The sequence below is a fragment of the Talpa europaea genome, assembly GCF_964194135.1.
Source record: "Talpa europaea genome assembly, chromosome: 14".
Taxonomy (NCBI): domain Eukaryota; kingdom Metazoa; phylum Chordata; class Mammalia; order Eulipotyphla; family Talpidae; genus Talpa; species Talpa europaea.
In genome coordinates, this window is record NC_140082.1 from 14929626 (window position 1) to 14946598 (window position 16973).

At 54.4% G+C, this 16973-nt stretch overlaps 1 protein-coding gene across 1 annotated transcript; it reads right to left on the reverse strand.

Moving 5' to 3' along the window:
- Positions 1–11509: 11509 nt before the first annotated feature.
- On the reverse strand, positions 11510–13902 carry MTFP1 (mitochondrial fission process 1; the record flags this gene model as incomplete). The annotated part of the gene is made up of 4 exons (XM_084253477.1): positions 11510–11582; positions 12451–12683; positions 12942–13069; positions 13836–13902. 4 exons carry the CDS (start codon positions 13900–13902, stop codon positions 11510–11512), a joined length of 501 nt encoding a protein of 166 aa, XP_084109603.1.
- Positions 13903–16973: the final 3071 nt, after the last annotated feature.

Genomic DNA, 16973 nt, shown 5'->3' on the forward strand with positions numbered 1-16973 from the left:
GGAGATGCTTACATCAGTCTCTGTCTGACTTGGGGCCCACAGCTTCCCCGAAACATCACTCTCACCCTTTACACTTCCCCTATAATTTGTATGTTTTAAGCAATTGAAGGTACATTCCTGGAAGCGAAGGTGGTCAGATCTGGCTCTAGCTGCTGTCTGGCAATAACAACAACAACAATAATAAAAATCCCAGCTATCTCTCAGCGAGTGCTCTCTCTGTACCATGCATGCTGCCAAGTGCTGTCTGAGGGCAGCTCATTTCACTCTCCCAACTCCCCCACGGCTATTTGTCACAGCCACCTGACGGATAAGGAACCAGGCTCAGAGAGGTGGAGTCACTTGTTCAACTTCATGCAGTTCCTAAGCGGCTGATCCAAGCCCCAGATTTTTTTTTTTTTTTTAGAGGCATGTTTATTTATTTATTTATTATATTTGTTTGTTTGTTTTGTTTATACATGCACTGGGTACAGTCAGAAGCGCGGGAGGGTGAGAGAATTCACCAGAGCCAGAGTGGGGAGCAGAGCAGGCAGAAGGACTGAAGTACACTGCTGAGGGGAGCAGCGGGTGGCAGGAGAGGTCTGCGCACCATGTGGGATCCTCCTCCAGTGGCCGGGGAGCAGCCGGGGATCGAACCGGCGCCGCAGAGGCCGCGGGCAGCTTCGCAACCCAGCGCTCAACCGCTGCGCCACCGGGGAGGCCCAGCCCCAGATTTTTTGTGGGGAGCTGGAACAATGAGACCATGACACTCAATTATGTTTGTCCAAAGGAAACGCACAGTGGAGTGAACAGAGATTGTGTTTCAAAACCCAGCGCCTTGCTCACGTGGCTTCTGGGGAGTTTGAGCCCCTGGGCCTACCGTGATCCTCCTCTTCCCTGGCTGGGGAAGATACCAGGGCTTCCTGATATCCTGCTCCAAGCCAAGGACATGCAGACTCTGACTTGAGCCCCGAGTCCTGACCCAGCTCTCACCAGGAGCAGCTGAATCACCCAGGGGGTGTGGGTAGCGGGAACCAAATAACTTGGCTGGTGCCATGAAAGGCTCCTTGGGAAGAGCTGAAGGTCATAACTGCAGGGGTGCCTTCTTACCCTCTGAGTCCACCCACAGACAGAGTTCGAGCCCTGACTCTGAGACTAACCAAGTCAGAAAGGCCAGCGAACACTTTCTGTCCACACTTACGGAGGCAGCATTGTCTCTCCTTTTTATAGATGGGGACTGAACTCCCAAAAGGCACTGCCCTTGCTTCCTTCAGCCCATGGGTAGTAGAAATAGAACCGGCGCTAATGCTGCTCCCTGCCCCCCCCACCTGCTCACTCCCACCACAAAAACATGTTGCTATAGCAACTTGCCAAAAAAATACCCAACCAGGCTGCCAACTATCTGAGCTGGGGAAGGATCGGAGGGTGGGAGGGCGGAAGAGAAGACAGGGTTGTGAAATTTAGAAGGGAAAAATGCAATATTTGCGACATACTTGAAATGTATTCACTTATCTGGAATAGAAATGTAACTGGGCCCTCTGCATTTTCTCTGGCCACCCTGCAAATGAGGGGTGAGGAAGAGAAGGGAGGGAGCAAGGGAAGAGGGGAGCAAGTCCATTCTCTTGGAGGTGGTGTCAGCACCTGCTGTCTGGACCTAGGATGTCACAGGGTCCTTAGAAAGGATGGCTCAGTGGGCGGGTGGTGCTTCTTACCCTCTGAAGCAAAGGTTCCCTTGTTACAGCAGGGTCGGAGGATTGGTGGGGGCGGGGGGTAGGAGGGTGGACTGGCTGTTGTGAGTGGTGCTCTTGAATACCCACATATATCTCAGTGCCTCTACGGCAGCTCACAGGCCACACTTTGAGGGGAGGGGACCTGCTACCAGGAGGCAGGAGCAGCACAGGAGACCCAGGCCAGGGCTGGATCCAAGAACCAAACAGTGACCCTTGGCCTCTACTGACCCCCAGCCCTGGCAAGTCAGGCCCTACTGCATAGCCACAGTGGGTATAAAGCAGCCCTCGCCAGACCCCAGTCTCTAGGCCTCCAGGCTCACTCAGGGCTAGATGCTTTTAGCTCCACTTCCAGGAGAAGGCTTGAGGGTGGGAAAGAGACCCCATATTTATATCCTGGATGAATGGGCACCCCCACTAGCAGCAGTTAACAAGCAGAGTAGGTGCAGGAAGACCACAGCCTGTAGGTTCCCACAGTCTGTGAAAGGAAATTAAGTTGCTAGGAGAGGGGTGGTCTCAGCTACCTTTGGGAGGCAAAGGTGGTGGCCACAGGCTTCTTCCCACAGGAAGGATCCTACTCAGCAGCTGAGCCAGACAGTGCAAGTCCCTTACTATGCAGACCCTGCCAGTGGCCTGTGCAGAGAACACACTAACTCCATGTGGTCTGATTAGGCACAGACCCTTCCTTCCCCCAGAAACCTACTGCCCTAGCCACCTCCCAGAAAATCTGCTTGAGTATCATACATTGAGAGGTTAGGTTTAGAGGTCAGGTTTGTCCCCAACACATAGTATCAACATGCCGGTGCCTGAGTTAAAACAACACCAGAGCATTAAAGAAACAGAAACTATTGTAAGCACAAAAAAGGGTGATTTAGTGTTTTTGAAGGTCCGGCTGCCTCTGAGCGCTCCTCAGTGGTAGACTGAAACCCCCATCAACCTTCTCTTCAGAAGAGTCTTTCTAATGCCCAGGCCCCTGACCCCATCCCCTAGATGTCCACGCTGGTCAGGGCCCCCCTCTGTAGGCCCCCAAGGGAGTCAAGGGAACAGCCCAGCTGGTGCTGCTTGAGGCCCTTCCTCAGCGTCAGCACAAACAGGACGAACAGCAAAGACGAGCTCAAGGCCAGCCCCACCACCAGCAAGTCCTCCAGCATCTTGAAGGAAGCTGGGGTGGACGGGGCTGGGGAGCACTTGTGGCGGCCCAGGGGTGCAGGGCAGGCTGTGCCAGAGAGCGCGAGCTGACTGTGAGCACAGTTATTCACCAAAAGGGACAAAGAAAAGCCAGAAGCGCTTGGGGGAGATGGGTGTTGCTGGGGACCAGATCAGTGACAACTGTCCATTACCTTTAAACCATGACACCTGTGGCTCCTTGACCTTCAGTGGCCTGGCCACTGCCATCTGGGTGTCCCCGCCCCCTGGGAACTCTGTGGAGTGGAGGCTGTTAGACCTTCATCTTCCTCCCCCCCGGGCCTGGCAGAGGTCAAGAGCCAGTTTATTCCCCTATACCACTCTGTGTCCATCTGCTGAGTGGGGGCGGGAACAGCGAGGACACCTAGCAGGGTCAAAGAGAAAATAGCTGTGGATCACAAATACCCATTCGCAAGGTATTAGCTAAATTCTAGTACCTCCATTCCATGGATTATTTTACAGTCACAAATGTGAACAAGGTACCTAACCCACAGAGTTGTCTGTAGAGTAATATAGAAGCACATTACAGATCACAAAAATGGGATCATTGTATTAATGTGCATATAGAACAAAAGTTGCCTAGATATTGCTACACTAAGATGTTAGCTATGATCTGAGTTGTAGGCTTATATCATGTTGAAGAGCTGAATTTTCCAGAATGGTTATATATTTGCTTATTATATTTGTTTGGGAAAGAGGGGCAGTTATTAGCATACCCGTCATTGGACCTGGCACCGAGCCTGTGAACCTCCTCCTCAAAGCACCCATGGGACAAAAGAGGCAGCTGCCGGTCACCAACCAGGTCACAGTTGACCCGACACAAGCCACTGTCTTTATGGCCGCTGTCACGCAATGCACCCTGCGGTTCACGCCCCCTCAGAGCTAGTGCCCGTGGCAGCTTCAGTGACGTTCATCCACCCACACAAGCCAAAGGTCCCCAGTGGCCTTCCTGACTTGGTCCTACCTTGGTGTCACCCCTTCTTTGGGTGGGAACAGCCAGCGTCACAGCAGCCACACACCCAGCTTTCCAGCTTATATGTCCCAGCTGCCTCCAGTCTGGACAGCAGACATGCCCTGGCTTCCTGCAGGGGCCAGGGGGATGGCAGTCTGCCCCAGGGGAGAGGACCTGGCCTGAATCCCAATCCCAGCAGGACCCTATTAGCCGTGTGACAGCTTGCAGCTACATGACCACTCTGGAGCTCCCGTTTGCTCGTCTGTCTGTGTCGGGGAGAGGCTACATTTCTAAGACAAGGCTTTCCCATGCTGCTGGGGAGACACCCGGTTTGGGCTGACTGAGGCCTTCGTCACTCCCCAGTGTCAGCCTTCCAGAACCCGGGCCTCAGCCAGCAGACTCACACGTCACGGGGGCCAATGCTTTTATTCCAGAAATGGGCCCTGAGGCCCAAAAGGGAAGGGGTTGGCCTGGTGTCCCACAGCTTGCCCAGTTTCCCCCACCTGTTGGAGGTGGAATAAAGACAGGATTTCTGGCTGGGCTTGAAGGCTCTTATCCAACTCCAGACGCCCGTCCAGTAAATAATACCTGGAAGGGAAGACTAAGGAGAAACTGGGGCCCCTGACACCACATGAGCAGGCACCTCTTGACTCCCATGGACCCCCACACAGCCACCATGCAGAACTACCTTAGGCCTCATTTCTCTCTTCCTGGCGGGGAACCTCTGGGAAGAAGCCAAGTGAACCTGAGACCACCCACCGCCCCAGCCCACCACAGCCCCCTAGAGGCAAAGGAAACTTCTGATTTCGCCTACCCAGCATTTCCTTCCCGCAGTTCCTGTTTAAAACAGGAAAAAATTGGAACCTTCAAGTCACCTCTGTGGTAAGTTAAGTCACAACTTGGCCAAACAGTGAGGGGGGTTCTATGTGGCCATTAACTTTCATAGAACATTCTCCTAGGCGTAGGAATTGATCATGTGGGGTGGGGGCAACAAGTTCAATAAAGGTACCTATACTCCTATTTTCTAAACTGTGACTTCAGCCTCTACATAAGTATTGGTGATTTTCTGGGCTTCAGAATTTTCATTTAGATATGAATTAACAAGCAACATCGAGTTCTGAAAAGAAAGCAGTGAGTCAAGTGTAGAGAACAGTGCTTATAAAGAGATATACACCCCTTGGAAATCCTAGCACCACCTTGGGTCAATCTTCAAGCAGTGCTAGTTGTCTGTTGTACATCTTTTTTCCCAGGATGACAAGATCTTCCTGTCAAGGAAGGTGATTTCAAGTAGCCCCAGGCCTTTGGCATCCAAAGGGACAGAAGCCACTGTGCCCAGGTTCCCCCAACCATAATCCCATCTATCCAGACCTTGTTGGGCGGAGTGGGCCTTTCTAACCCCACTGTGGATCCTCAGGCCTGATCCCACCCATGAAAAGAGGCATCTGACAACATAGCCTTTTGATCAGAGCTCAGGCCAAATACAGGACTGTGGGGTCCAAGCCCCACTCTGGATCCCATGTCCCACCACCGTTCTCAGGGGTTAGGATGCTAGGTAAAATACAGGTCACCTAGTTAAATATTTTTAAATGTAATATGTCTCATGCAATTTTGGAAACATATTCATACTAAAAAGGACATTGTTTATCTGAAATTCAAGCTTAATTGGACATCCCGTGCTTTTTTAATTAGCAAAATCTGGAAACCTTATCAGGTGATCCAGCATCCCTTTTTGCGCTGACCCAACTCTGCCCAAAATAGCCGTGGGAGGGGAAGCAGAGTGACAGGAAGAGTCTCCAGACCTCAAGCAGGGCCAGGGCTCACCCTCACCCCCTCCTCCACATTGCATGGAGCACGAAGACCTCCACGTTGAACTGCAGTCTCTTGCTATCCTGCCAGGTCCGCAGGCCATATGAGGGGCCTATAGAGAGGTACCTGGGGGTCAGCCAAGGGGATCAGAGGGGCCATCAGCTCAGAGACTGACCTGAACAAGTTTCCTTGGCAGCCGTGGGAAGCTCACAGTAAAGGACCTTCTTGATCCTTAAGGCTACATTAAAGAGCCACATCTGCCTGTCCCACTGCTAAAGTTTGGGGACAGGTGTGTTTAGCCTGAGCAAAGGGCAAAGTTGCAAAGGCAGCCACAAGTAACAAGAGTCTCAGGCCACTGCCTCTACTCAATAGCCTGCACCTCTACTCACAGCCCAAGTGGGCAGGTTGAGAGCCAGGCAAGTTCGGGGCAGACACAAAAAAAGTTTGGCCACCAATGTGCTAGTACAGGACAAACCTCTGCACATGATTACAGCAATGGTGCAGGCAAGCACGATTCTGGAGAAGGAAGAGCCCTCTGCCCTCTGCCCCCCTTCTCAATCTCCCCCCGCCACCCCCTAAAGTCCATGGATCCTGTCTGAAAATGAGGATGTGTATCCTCTGAGACCTATTAAAATACCGGCTCCAGGAGCCCACGCGCTCGAACCTGTAGAGCTTCATGTCCCAGCCCGATGCCCACTGAACGTGGTTTTCCAGGGTCAGCCATGAACAGAAGCCAGAGAAAATTGCAGAGGCCATAATGAAAAGAAGCCTCCCCCCTCCCCAAGCCTCCCTAAACGGACAGAGGTGACTGGGGGCAGAGCAAGCCTCACCTGTAACCTGCAGGAGAGCCTAGGATATGACTGAGCTGGGCCACATATTCCACCTTCCCCTACCTGGACACCCCTCTACATCTGCTTAAGGCGCCTCCTGATTTTAGAAAAGACTCCAAAGTTCTACTCCCCCATTTGGGGCTAAATAAGGATAGTGAGTGCTGATGGAAGGCTTCCACACTGTGGGGTGCATCTTCTCATCTGTAGGATGAAGGTGGAGGTGTCTCGTGCATAAGTTCTTGGGGAGGCTGCAAAGCACAGTGCCTGGCACAGCGGGAGCGCTCCATCTGTGTCCTCTGTCATTTAACAACTCTTGTCGAGGAAGGGAGAGGGCACAGCAGAGGCCGTTGCAGTGCGAGATGACTGTGGGGGGGGTGTGGGGGGAGGGGAGCAAGGCGGGTCCCTGCAGCAGGTACCATTAGAACTGGACCTAGAGGACTGAGAACCTTGGGCAACGATGGGTGGGGAGGGCATTCCAGGAGGGTGGCAGGGCCTGAGCCAAGGCTCAGAGGCTGGATGTGCGGATACATCTAGGGAACAGCAAGGAGTTAGGGGAGGCAAGGACATAGGTGCAGGGAGATGCCACAGTGAAAGGCAAGGCTAACAAAGACCCAAGACCCTGAATACCAAGCTGAGGTGCTGAGACTGGAGGCTGGGGACGGTTAGGAGTCCTGGAAGGTACTAGAACAGAAGTGACTTGGGAGAGCCATTCACCAACATGATCAGATCAGAAGTTCCTTATGCGTTGGGCATGTAGAGTTCCCACACGTACAAATAAGACTGTGGTGACCACCTTGAGGGGCATGTCTTCAGCTAATCATCCAAGTATCTCCTTTGAATACATTCTTAGGATTGGAATTGTTGGACCATATAATTGGCATAGTTTATATCTGTCAGGCAGCAAATGGAATGATTCAATCAATACCCTTGAAGTGAATGTCTCTTGCCACAATAATAGCTGATATTTGTGGGGCCTTACAGAGAGAGCCCCACAGATGCCAGATGCTTTGGGAGCTGTTTCTCCTATAATCCTCTCAGTAGCTTCAGGAGATCATTGCAGAGTATTTTACAGTGAGGAAACCAAGGCTCAGGGAAGTTGGGGGATTTGCTCAAAGTCACACAATGAGTCAACTCTGCCTGCCCCTGACTCTGAATGGGCCAAGAGGCAGTGGAAAGGCATGGAAGCATGGGGGGCGAGGTGGGGAGAGAGATTGGGGGAGGTAGGGTTTTGTGAGCTTGGAGCCCCTGACTCCTAATTCAGTTAACAGAGTTGTAAAGAGCAAATGAGCCACAGGGTAGGAAATGCTTAGCACGGGGACCTGGCGATCCCTGCCTGGTCACTAAGATACTATTCTCAGCAACCCTGTTAGGAGGTGCTGCCTCTTCGTGGTGATCCTGAGTATTGCATGAACCTGGCCACTGTAGGGGCCCCAACTCCTGGCAAAGGCCACGAAGCTTCAAGGTGGGAAATCCCAACACGTGGTCTGCCTCCTCTCAGAAAGCAACTTCCCATCACACCCCCACGTGCCACCGCCTTTCTGGTTGATCTCTTTGTACCTGCTTCTCCACCCATCAAATGGTTTAATATGAATTAGGACAAAACTGACAGTCACTCAGAACTGTCCCCCTGCCCCTGTCCAGAAAAGAGGCAGGATGAGAGCACTTCCCGCCTCAGCAGGGCTGGCTGTAGTGCACAGGGCCCATTTCAAGTTCCCGGCTGGGGCTGGTTACCTACTTGCCCACACTCAGCTGCAAAGGCTGATGGGAACTGCCAATCACAGCAAATCCCACATGTAGTTCAGATCCAGTAAAACGATGCTGGCACAGGTCAGGTCTGGAGCACCCCAGCCTGGGTTGGAACGGAAACCAGACAAGAACAGCACAAGGCCCAGAGACACTGACAGGCTTACCCAAGGTCACACGGCATGAGTTGGAAGCAAGCAAAGGTAGGGCCAGTTTGCCCGGAGCCCAGGGCTTGGGCCCTGCCCCCTTACCCTGCCTGTCTTCCCGCTCCCCCCAGAGGTGGTGTAGATGACAAAGGGAAACCCGGAACCTTTGCCCTTGGGCCACTTTCTCCACTCAGCCAATATGACCCATCTATAGGAAGGAAAAACCAAACCAAAATTGCTGAAGTCAAGATGTCTGACCCCCGGGACGCAGTCACCAAGGAGACTGGGGGTGACGTGGAGGCTTGCGGACTAGCAGGAAAGCAGGAAGGGGTTAATGCAAGCTTGGCGTGAGGGATGCCCAAAGAAAAATCCTGCAGGCCCATGACAGGCAGCCCAGGCAGGCAAAGGGCAGGAGAGAAGTGGGGAGGGGGCAAACCTAGGGGTTCCACATTCAGGCTCTTGGGTGAGCACGCCCGGTTCTGCCTCCGACTCATAGCAAGAGGGGCTCATGCGGGTGCCCACCTTGCTGGAGGGGCAGCCCCACCCAGCTCACCTTCCTCTTCCTGAGGGACTCCAGGTGGCAGGGACCAAGGCAGGCATAGGGGCTCTGGGGGTGCTCATGCCTGGCTGGACAGCTGACCCGAATGGTGGAAGACAGCAACGGGGCTGTTCACAATGTCTAGATGGGGGTGCGCAGACCAGGTCAGGAAAGAATTCCACCATATTCCCAGAGATCTGAGGGGACAGCAATCTTCCCAGAGATCTGGGGGGACACCAGATCCTTCCTGGTGCAGGAAGCCAGAACGGCTGCGTCTCAGCTTGGCCCTGGTCCCAGTGTCACTTGCCCTGTTGGGCCTGTTTTCTGTCTGAGTCTTGTTCAAGTTTCGTGCCCTGCTAAAAACCCTGTTTTGCTTAGAGAATGATGCTCTAACTTGCATCCGGTGATAGACAGCGGGCCTTCCCTTTTGTGAACCTTACTTTCCTTATTTGGAAACAGGGGTGATAGTTCTACTTCCCCGAGGGGCTTCGGAGGATGCTAAGAACAAATGCAAGTCAAGGCATATGTAATCAGAGGCTAGATGACAAGCCTGCCTCCTACCCCCAACTGCTACCCGACTCAGCAGCAACCCAGGCCTGTGCTTCTTTTAGAGAAGGAAACTGAGACACAGAGAGGCTGTGGCCCACTCCAGCTCTGCCCCACTCCCCCGAAACTCCCACGTACCCCCAGGCTCCCAGCAGCCTTGTCCCTGTGAACCTCACAAGTCAGCTGAAGCCACAAGCTTTCAATAGGGGAACGAAAATCACGTGGAATGAAAACCATGCAGCTGGAAAGGACAGGGTTGAAGAGGGGCATGCAGGTGGCAGGGCACAGGTGGCAGGCAGCAAGCTGGAGCTCCCTCCTCATTGCCACGAGGACATCTGTCTGAATACATTCCTGCTGTGCCCTGGCAGTCCAGCCAGGCTGGCATGGCTAGAGAATGGTGGACAGTGTGGACATGGCCAACAGGGCCTGCCCGGAAACCTCCTGCATGCGCCTGCCTTCAACCATTGCATCTCCAAAATGGAGCTGGGAGCAGGAAAAGGTATGCACGAGTCGGGAAAGGGGGTGTCCCTCCTGCCCGTGACCCCCAGGCAGGCTGTCCACAAACCTTGTCCCCGCCAGCCTGGCCTGAGAATGCCTGCAAGTCCCTTGTGTGAGAACCTGCTCTGTGCCAGGCGTCGGTACATGTGCACCCCGGTAGGTAGCTCTTTACAATGTGGGACCACCAGTGGGGCAACCCAGGCCAGAGGGGACCCGCAGTAGGACAGAGCTGAAGAGAAGTGATGGAAGGGACATAGGGACTGTTGTGAAGGATGCTCAGGGACAGGATGTTGCCCAGAAACTGACTTGCAGCTGGGGGCAGGACTGAGTGAGAGGGACCTAGACCCTGAGCTCCCCGCCTCGCACCCCTTCCTCTTCTCCACAGTGTCTTCTGGGAGCCTCAAGTGACACTCATATGGGGGTTGCCTTCATCTCAGGCACCTTCAGGCTCAGGTGGAATCTGCCTGACAGGCTCCCCCTCCCAGAAGTGTGGATGCTTATGAGGCGTGACCAACCCCAGAGGAGGCTGGCAGCACCAGTGGTGGAACCCCAGTCATGGGCAGGAGAGTGTTGGTGGCCAGGCCCAGTGTAGTCACAGCGGCTAGAGAACTCAGCCTCCACCCCTGACAGCCCTCAGCCCTGGCCCCTACCCAACAGAAAAGGAGAAGAAAGCTCAATCTCATGAAGATTTATTGGGTCTGGGGGAGGGCCTGGCCAGTGTCTGCCCCAGGGCTGTCCTGCCCTCCAGCCGGCCCCAGCACCCCTTACATAGGGATGGGGATGGGCTGGCTGTGGCATCAGTCCTCAGGGCCCTACATTACTGCGTTTCTCCACGTGCCTGCTGCTCCTCCAGCCAGGGGTGGGGAGGATAATAGGATGGGGAGACTCAAATCCCTAAAGACATCGTATGGGTGACTAGACCTAGCCATGCCTGAAAGCAACACAACTCTGGACTTTTTCAGTTTCACAAGACAATTTCTATTTACTTAATCCAGTTTTGGCAAAATTTTTCAAAACCTACCCTCCTCCAGGTAAACCTCCTCAGGCCTGCCTTTGGTTCTTCTGGAACACTAGGTTTCTTTCTGGGAATTGACTTGTCCTGTGTCCCATTCCCTCCAGGTACCCACTCCCCCACCTCTACTGCCAAAGTTCCTGCCAGCCCATGTGACAAGGACATTAGCTGGTTTGACTCAGCCAAGCTGCTAGGACTCCTGGTTCAAGTGATCTTGACTGTAGTTCTTGGCCTCTCTGGGCCTCAGTCTCCTTACCCTCCATGGGAGGATGTTATTTTCCAGACAAAAGACAGGACTAGGCCACGCAGGATCCACTCCCACTCAGTATCACAAATTCCACTGAAGCAGATGGGGTTCAGTTTCCACCTGTCTGTGACTCACTGCAGCTGCTGCTTCATACGGCCTTTGTCTCAGTTTCTGTCCAGCTCAAACTCACTTCAGATGCCAAGGCCTCATGCACCTGGGAAACAAGTGCCTGCATCCCCAGGCAGGAGGAAGTTGGAACAAAGCAGGGAGTAAGTGAACCCATAGGCCAGGTGCTGGGTGGGGTCAGGAAGAGCTGGGCTTCTGCACTGCAGGGTAGAGCTTGCGAAGGCTGGAGTCCAGGAGGAAGTCCACAGACCTGTGGGGCAGGAAGAGTGATAGTCAGGCAACCCAGGGGTGCTAATGGGGGAATTGGAGGCAGAAGGTCAAGGCTAAGGGGAGGGATGCTTAGATGCAGGACACAGGCCCCATCTGGGTGACAGCCATCATCCTCTGCTTTATTCACTTGGGGAAACTGAGGCACTGAGCACTGAGGCACTTCTCCCAGTCTATATTGGTCTACTTGGATTGACCCTACCTCTGGCTCTAAGAACAGGCACATGACCCAGGCTTGGCCAATTGGAAAAGGGAAACTGGCTCAGGGGTGGGTACCCTGTCCAGGATGGACCAATGACAACCTTCTTTAGGATTTTTGCTGTCACTATTAAGAAGCTTCCCATGGGGCTTACTAAACTGGTGGATGGAAGCTGGGAAGTGCTGGGGGCATCTCTACTCTCACAAGGGGAAAGTGAGGGGAGGGGAGCCTCAAATCCCTAAAGACATTATTTGGGCACCTAGATCTAGCCATGCCTGAAAGCAACACAACTCTGAACTTTTTCAGGTTTACAAGATTAATTTCTACTTTACTTAACCCAGTTCCAGCAAAACCTTTCCAAAACTACCCCCTCCAGGTACACCTACTCGGGCTTGCCTCTGGTTCTTTTGTAACACTAGGTTGGTTTTTTTTCTGGGAATTGACTTGTTCTGCATCCCATTCCCTCTCCCCCACCTTTGCTGCCAGCCTCTCCCCCACCTTTGCTGCCACAGTTCCTACTAGATCATGTGACAAGGACATAGGCAGTCCTTTCTACCTCAGGAGCACCAAGCGCCAGCCCCGCCTCTGCTGACATGGTTCTGTACAAAGTGCACGCACCCCACACTTTCCCTGAGCTGGGAAGGGCACCTACCTGTCAATGGGGTGGATGATGATGGGGATTGTCAGCAGCCCTAATGCAGTGGTGGTCCACTTGCGGATGGCCAGTGGCCAGCGGGTGGCAGTGCCCAGGACGTAGAGAGAGGCAGCACACACACGGTTGATAGTGAAACCTGGGATGGCCACAGAGGCCAGAGCCTGCCACACAAGGGTATCCACCACAGCCACAGTCACCCTGGTGGTGCGACCTGCTTCAGGGCTCGGCACCTGCCAGGAGCAAGAGACAATCCAGATGGAGCAGAGGGAGGAAACCCTGCGGACAAGGGGAGGCTGGGCCAGTGAGGGGCAATGACAAGACCACGCCAGTGGTAGGTTCTGGATTACACCACATTTAGGGTTGGGGATGGACTGCACCAAGTGACATCGTAGGGAGTGGACAGTCCAACTGGGCTTTATCACATGCAGGGCTGTGAACTGAACCACAAGGGGAGTGGACTGGGGTGGGGGGTTGAGGCTGACACTCACCTCTCCTGCCTTCTTGCCCTTGTCAATGGCATCTCCCAGCACATAGGAGCTGGACACACCGTAGCTCAGCCACACCACAGCTGATGGCACAAGGGAGCGGAAAGCCTCCCCCACTTCATTGGCGTAGCCTAGTTGGAAGGGGACATTTAAGTCAAGGACCATAAGAGGACACTAGAGCCAGCTGGTTCTACCCCCAGCCTGCTAAGCAGTAACTGGGTGGCCTCATACATGTAACTTTACCTCTCTGAGCCTCAGTTTCTCATCCTATAAAATGGCACCCATGATGCCTCCCTGATTCTAGGGCATGATGGGGAAAGCGGTGGGAGAGCTTTATTGCATAGTCAGCATCGCTACTCGCCTCCCCAACCAGGGTTTCGGAAGCACAGGCACCAAGAGGCAGCATAGGTACTGGCAGCAAAGGAGGCTGACCAAGGGCAGCCTCCTAGCATTGTGCAAGGGCACTAACCAGGCACTCTCCATGTGCCAGGCCTTTCTGTACCTTTTTTCATCCCCTTACAACTATCACCCCATGATGCTGTGTCCATCCCTTTCTGCAGAGGAGAGGAAACTGAAAGTGGATACAAGCAATGAGGGGTGCAAACACCCTGTCTCCACAGCCGGTGGTCCGTGGTCGGTGTGGAATGACAGAGAGGTAACCCCTCACCCTGTGCCTCCTGGTAAGGTTCAGCTTCCACCTGGGAGGTTGGACCAGCAGGGCTGGGCTGCCCAGAGCTATATGACCTTGGGCAAGTCCTTAGCCCTCTCTGAGCCCAGTCTCCTGACCAGCAGACACGAACTAAGATCCTCCCACCCTCTCCAGGCCCCAGACCCGCCTTCGGTGACCGCTGCTACCGTGGTGGGGGGCGGTCACCGCGGCCCTCGCCCAGCGCTCACCCAGGTATCGCACCCACGTGTCTCGGAAAAGGTCGCGATCTGCCCTCGGTGGGTGCGGCTCAGACATGGCTCTTCCACCACGCACCCGGCCGACCCCTGCAGCCTGCCCAGTCGCCGCTGCTGCCTCGGCTTCCACCAATATACCTGCTCGTGGTGGCAGAACCGAATGAAGGTCCCGGACTGAAGGACACACGTCGTTCCGTCCCCGCCAGCAGGGAGCGTCTGCAAATTCCCCCGCGCTCGGAAGCCCCTCTGCTTTGGGAGCTCACACATTCATCTTCTTCACATTTGCGCTGGAGGACGAGCGAGTGGCGAGCCTCTCCAGGACGGACTGTAGTTTGGAAGCCAAAGAGACCCCGGTTCAAATGGGGGATGCTACACCTCCAACCTGTGTGACCCCGGGGAGGAGTCTAGAGTTCTCTGAGCCTCCGTTATTGGTTCGTTAAACAGGGAACGCGACAGCGCGCGCCCTGGGGCGCTGGCGAGGGTGGTGGACTGTCGTAGCGTGTTGTTTTTACCAGCAGGACTGTTCGCTTAGGGCTCTAGACGGATCACTTCCTCTCACCAGCCCAGAACCCCCATTTTATACGTGAGGAAATAGAGGCCCCAAATGGGTCACTTTCCCAGGTCTTAGCAGCTGTCAAGTGGTGAGGTAAGAATTTGAATCCCGTGGCTGTGTGGCTCCAGGTCCCGCCCTCTTAAGGCGATACCAATAAATGAGGCTGGGGGAGTGAATGGGGAACACCCTGGGGGATGGTTGTTTAGGCTCTGGAGTCCCTTCCTGCAGATGCCATGTTCATCTTTCAAGCACTAACAAGATCAGCGTGCCCCAGCCCCAGCCCCTTGGGGGCAGCAGGTTGAATGAATGAATAAAATTCAAGGAAAATCGGGTTGGAATGCAAGACTCCAGGGGAATGGGCAGAACAGAATGAGGGGACTTGGGGGTTAGTGAGTATGTACCGAGGAAGAAACTCGGCTCCTGCTGGACCTCAGTTTACCCACGTGAAGCAAAGCAGCGCTGAATCCTCTGTGTGTGGGGAGAGGCATCAGCCAAGGAAGGACGCGGCTATTAAGACAGGCAATCTTGAGTTCAAATCCCAGTTATGCAGCCCATTAGCTGTTGGGCCCTGAGGCCCAGCGCCCACGTCTGTAAACACAGCCGTGCACTTATTTGTAGAAGGCTCCGCGCTGTGCCACGCGCTTTGCATGTGTTATTTCCTTGACTCTCTGCAACACGCGCAGGCGGTCAGCGGGTTTGCTGCGTGCCACCGTCAGTAGCTCATTGAAGAATTGCATTTTATTATCATCAAATAAAGACCGAGGAAACGCAGACCACTGAGTTCCGTTTTCAGTCCTGGGCGTCTCTGTCACTGCAGGGTCGTGTCGGGCAACCCCAGCAGCGGAGATCTCGGAGGAAAATAGGATCCGGGTCCAAATTGATGCCCAGCCCCTGACTTGCCGGCAGTGCTGGCACGGAATTCGGAGACGGTCCCTAATATCACGTGATCGCTGCTCCTCGGCCCCCCCCCCATTCAGGGCCCACCACTGGCGCGGCGCACTCGCCACACTCGCCCTCGCCCGCGCTGGTGAACCACTCCGGGCGCAAAGAGATACGCTAGTCGGGCGGCGCCTCTGCCCTGACTGTGAAGGCGGTCTGGAGGTCCGTTGGTGACCTTAGCAAAGATGGCGGAAGGCAGCCCCCCCCCCCACCTGACCAATCAGGACGCAAGATGGGTGTCGGCCCCAAGGGAAAGCGCACGCGCTGGAAGGGCGCAGGTGGCGTCTGCGCATGCGCCCCGCCCACTGGCGTAGGTGTTGCCAGGCTGCTGAGGTGGAAGTTTGGCGCTGTGAGGGGCGGCGAGCTGCGAGGCGGTGGGCATTGACTTCCACACCCAGCGCACTGAACGTTGTTTTATTCATTGGTTAATTTTCCTAACAGAGCGTTGTAAACCCAGGTCGGGATCTGTGGGGGCTGGCTGGGGGCCTGTGCGGCCTCGGGTCCCCTGCCCTTGGCGCCGGCCCAACCCCTACTCCTGCCCGGTCGGTCGGCGTCGCTAGACCAGCTGCCCAGGCTGGGCCGGGGCCTGGATCTGAGTTCCCGCGAGCGCCCAGGTTAGGCCGCTTTCTCATGTCCTTTGCAACCCAGGCCCCGGTGTTCTTTTGCGGAATATGGGGTCGAATTAAGTACTTGGTTGCCTGCGATGGTGGTGCCGTCCAGCTGGTGGCTGCGCTCCCCCATGGTCATCCCTGCTTGTGTGAGAGACTATTTGTGGTTGTCACTAGCTCCTGGCTCCACCAGATGCTGAACGGGCTTTTTGGTCCATCTGCCAGGGCAGCCAGCCTGCCTTGCGCGCACGAGGAACCCACTGCACGTGCCCTAATCCCCGCATGGAGATGGGATTGCTAAGGCCCTGCTCAGATCAGCCAGAAAGCGGCCTGGTGGACACAGTGAGACACTCAGACGGGGAAGTACCCTCACTGATTTCTGTCTTGTTTTTGTCTGGGGTGCTCAAATGGAGAGTTATTTGGTAAGAGGCTGGAAGCACTGAAAAGGGGAGTGGACAGAACTCACGCCCACCCCTGGCCTCTGTGGTCCTTCATGGAACTATGATCCCTGGAAGTAATTTCCCTGTGCTTCTGTTTGCTTTGGAGGACAATGCTGGGTACCAAAGCTCACTGTCTGTCTCAGAAAGCTCTGAGTCACTGACAATCATTAGTAATTAAAGAGGCAATCAGTGGAGCCCAGAAGTTACTGAAGTTCTCAAGATGGGGAGGCCTGCCTGTCTGCCCCTGGATGGGAAGATCTTTGCTGACTTGGGCCATCTCTCAAGACCTGGGAAGAGCCAAAAAGATCCCAGCCCCGGTAATAGAAAGTTTAGGAGAGCCTCTGACCCCCACCATAATTCTAGCAACAGTCTACCTTGCTACTCCTCATTATGATTTAGACTTAAACATGCTCACTTGGGAGCAAGTTTCTCCTCTGCTACTGGCATCCCTGAAGTGTTAGATCTCAGTCTCTCCCCTTTCTTCTAATTTCTTCCCTGCTGCCAACCTGTGGTACCCCTCTTCCTATCTTAACTGTTACTTGACAGGTGAAGTTGGCACAGCTCACAAGACAGATTTTATCATGGTGCCCAG